The sequence below is a fragment of the Muscardinus avellanarius genome (genome assembly GCF_963383645.1).
Source record: "Muscardinus avellanarius genome assembly, chromosome: 16".
NCBI lineage: Eukaryota > Metazoa > Chordata > Mammalia > Rodentia > Gliridae > Muscardinus > Muscardinus avellanarius.
In genome coordinates this window covers 56677315-56681162 of record NC_137802.1, presented here as the reverse complement: position 1 = coordinate 56681162, position 3848 = coordinate 56677315, and the positions used below count along the sequence as shown (strand labels likewise).

Sequence of the window (3848 nt, the reverse complement as noted above, 5' to 3'; positions counted from 1 at the left end):
TTGAAACAGAGTATTTGCAATTTTTTAACCTACAATGGGATGGTATCCAGAATGTATTTTTTAAAAACTATATGAAAGTGGGGTAAGGTGCCATACACTTGTAATTCCAGTACTTGGAAGGCAGAGACAGGAAGATTACAGGTTTGCAGCCAGCCTCAGATACTTAGTGAGCCCTTCTCAACTTAGTGAGACCTTGTTTCAAAATAAAATAATAGGGCTTGGGTTGTAACTCAGATGTAGAAAGCCCCTGAATTCAATCCTCAGTACAGAAAAAAAAAATCCCTCAAATATTAAGAGACAGATATACAAACAGGTTAATATACCAAATAAAAACTTTATAAAATAGATTATCCAAAACAAATAAACATGAAAAACATTAATTGCTAGGGAATTACAAATTACAAGTGTAGTAGGATACTCTTATATGCCACCTGAAAGGAATAAATGGAAACAATAGTATCAAGCACTAGCAAAAACATAAAGCAATGAGATCTGTCATACACTGTTGGTTGAAATGTAAAATAAAAGAGGGAGATTTGATAATGGTATTAAGACACAGAAAGAGTTGGACATAGTCCTAGTATTTGGGAGGCTGAGACAGGAGGATCACAGGTTCATGTCCAGCCTCAGTAACTTAGTAGAGCTCTCCACAACTTAGTGAGATCCAGTTGCAAAAAAAAAAAAAAAAAAACAAACACTTTCCATGCCTGATTCAGGCATAGCTTGTGTTCCCCCAAAAGCACCTGCAGCAGGTAGCAGCTCCAAAGCATTGGATGCTGGATAAATTGAATTGTGTGTTTGCTCCTCATCCATCCACCAGTCCCCCACAAGCTGAGAGAATGTCTAGAAACAGGCTGAAGTATGCCCTGACAGGAGATGAAATAAAAAAGATTTGCATGCAGCACTTCATTGATGGCAAAGTCCTCACTCATGATGCTTGCACCTTTCACTACCCTGATCTCCTCATCAAAGTTAATGACACCATTCAGATTGATTTGAAAACTGGCAAAATCACTGATTTCATTAAATTTGATACTGGTAACCTGTGCATGGGAACTAGAGGTGCAAACTTGAGGAGAATTGGAGTGATCACCAACAGAGAGAGACATCCTGTCTCTTTTGATGTGGTTCATGTGAAAGATACCAATGGCAACAGCTTTGCCACTCAGCTCTCCAACATTTTCATCATTGGCAAAGAAAACAAACCATGGATTTCTCTTCCCCAAGAAAAAGAGATCTGTCTCACCATTGCTGAATGGAGACACAAGAGACTGGCAGCCAACCAGAGCAGTGGATAAAATAAATGGCCTCTAGCTGACTTGCTCAATGAGGAGAGATCTTTGCATTTAAAAGACAATACAACATCATGGCCTTTAAAAATAAATAAATTAAAAAATAAAATAGGGAAAGATGGTGACTGAGGGAAGTAGCACATATCAGTCCTGCTCACAATCGATCTCTCACCATGAAAACAGCATCTTGACAAGAGAAAGAAACCAGTATAAATTTGAATAGAGCACCAAGAATTAAAAGGCAGAGGAAACAAAGCTAGAAGGCAGAAGAGAGAGCAGGAAAGTACTCCACCCACCTCTAATGACTGCAGCCTCTGGAGCTAAGATGGCTGTTCAATATTGCCTCACTGTGATGGGACTGCTGGAACTGTGCCTCCAGAGACCCCGGCAAAAAATCCATAGCTCAGTAGAATTGTAAGCAGTTGGCTCCTCTTGCACAGACCCTGGCTATGACTTGAAGCAGTGGCTGCTGAGCTCATCACATCCTTCAGAGATCCCAAATGGTGTTCAACAACACTGTAAGTGAACCAGCTGTCACCATGGGAGACTGCCCTGCATGGCAGGGACTCACATAGCAAGTGATAGACTTGCAGGATCTGAGACTTTGTGGTTCACCCTAGTGAAGGTGGAGACGGAGTCTACTGTCAGACACAGTAGAGGCACAGATTAGCAGAAAACACCCAGGGCCAACCAGGCAAAAAAGACTAAATTCACCAGGGTGCAGAGCCCTAGTAGGGCCTCTGGAGACCACCACAGATGACCCAATCTTGGCAAATGGAAAGAAGTCAGACCAACCCATCCCTAGCTGTGGAGAACTCAGTCTCCTACTTATACTCCTGGGTCTGGTCCCAGGTGAGGAAAGACACAGGCTCAGCATCAATGAAAAGTGTGGAGACCTCTGCTTAACACTAGATCTAGTCCTAGTCATATAGGCCACCTGCATAAACTGAGTGACTCTTAGAGACAGGTCTTTTTCGAGAGCTCAAAAGCCCAGGCTTGTAGTGGGAAAGATGCTGGTGGAACTCAGTGCCTGCACAGAGAGACATTAGGCTAGGGTCCCCAATCATTGAAGAAGACCAAAAAGCAGGGCTATAAACTGATATTATTACTATAGGTTACAGAGTAAATGAGAGTGCTTGGAATATGCTCAAGAACCTATTATAAAAAGTGAACTTTAAATGGCCGAAAGAATCCATGCAGACCCAGGAGGACTGCAGAGACCAAATCTTCTCAGTATTCATATATTTGTAGGGTGCTTTATTTTGTTTTTTTTCTATGTGTGTGTGTGTGTGTGTGTGTGTGTGTGTGTGTGTGCTTGTTTAACTCTCTTCCCCATTCCTTTTACAAGCTTCTTCCCTCATTCATATCTACTCTCTTTACTCCATCCCCTTTTTTACTTTTCTGCCTTGTATTAAATCTACTTTATATCACTACAATAAATACTTGACATTGGTTACTGGAATCCTACTATATATTAATTATCTATAATCTAAACTATATATTATCTAACTAAAACTCTCATTATTTGATTCTATCTGCTACTTTACCCTCTTCTTGTATTAAGCACTTCAGCACCTTCCCATTCACTCAACATTCACAATTGAATACAACACAACTTGGTCTTGTATATACCAGTTGACATCTACAAAGTGAGAGAAATCTATCAAAAGCAACAAAGAGGAACTTTCGGGAAGATGGCAACTGAGAAAAGCAGCGTTTACAAGCCCTGCTAAAACTCTATCTCTATTGCCACAAAATCAGCACTTTTCATAGCCAGAAAACGCAATCAGCAGAGAAATAAAAATGTAAACACAAGAGACAGAGAGAAAAAAAGACTAAAAGAACAACCAGAAACCAGAAATCAATCCCACAATGCAACAGTGGGGCCACGCTGGCACCATCTTCCCTCACAGCACCAGGATCCACAGAGGAAAGGTAAACAAGGAGCTGAAGTGACCAGCTGCGGATCATTTGGGTGTAATTCAGCAGTTCTTTCAGGGCAAAGAACATCTAAAACTCCCAGTGGTTAAGCTCATCACGCTTTCCAGGGACTCAGAACAGAGCTCAAAACCAGTAAAGAAATATTCCAGCCTCACAGCTGAGGGAGTGGCAGTGGCACCATATTGCCAGCAGCACCAGCCTCACAGCCAAGGGTGTGGCACTGGTGCCATATTGCAAGCAGCAACAGTAAGTTAACTGCACCCTCGACAGCTCCTGATCAACACACACAATAACTGTGAGTGAAATTGCGGCACCTAAAGGAGATATCTCTGTCCTGCCCGCCCAGGGACTTTGATAACCTCCTTGGGTCTGAGATTTTGCAGCCCAACCCGGTGAAGGAATAGCAGTGGCAGAGATACCACACCCTACCCATACCATGCAGCTACCCATGGGAAAACGCCCAGCCTGGCACCCCCATGGTCTAGTGCAGCCTCGATTAACTCCCTGGGTCAGAGACTTTGTGATACAACCCAGTAAAGGAGTAGTTGCGGCTGAGATTACAACAGATTCGAGATACAGAGTACCCTAACTGAACTCTTAGTGCCCCAGGGAAGG

The 3848-nt window shown here is 42.5% G+C and overlaps 1 protein-coding gene across 1 annotated transcript; it reads left to right on the top strand.

The window, feature by feature from the left end:
- Nucleotides 1–773: 773 nt before the first annotated feature.
- LOC308275744 (small ribosomal subunit protein eS4-like) lies at nucleotides 774–1298 on the top strand (the record flags this gene model as incomplete). The annotated part of the gene is made up of 1 exon (XM_080714097.1): nucleotides 774–1298. The coding sequence occupies one exon, from the start codon at nucleotides 774–776 to the stop codon at nucleotides 1296–1298; it is 525 nt and encodes a 174-aa protein (XP_080570223.1).
- Between the last annotated feature and the right edge of the window lie 2550 nt (nucleotides 1299–3848).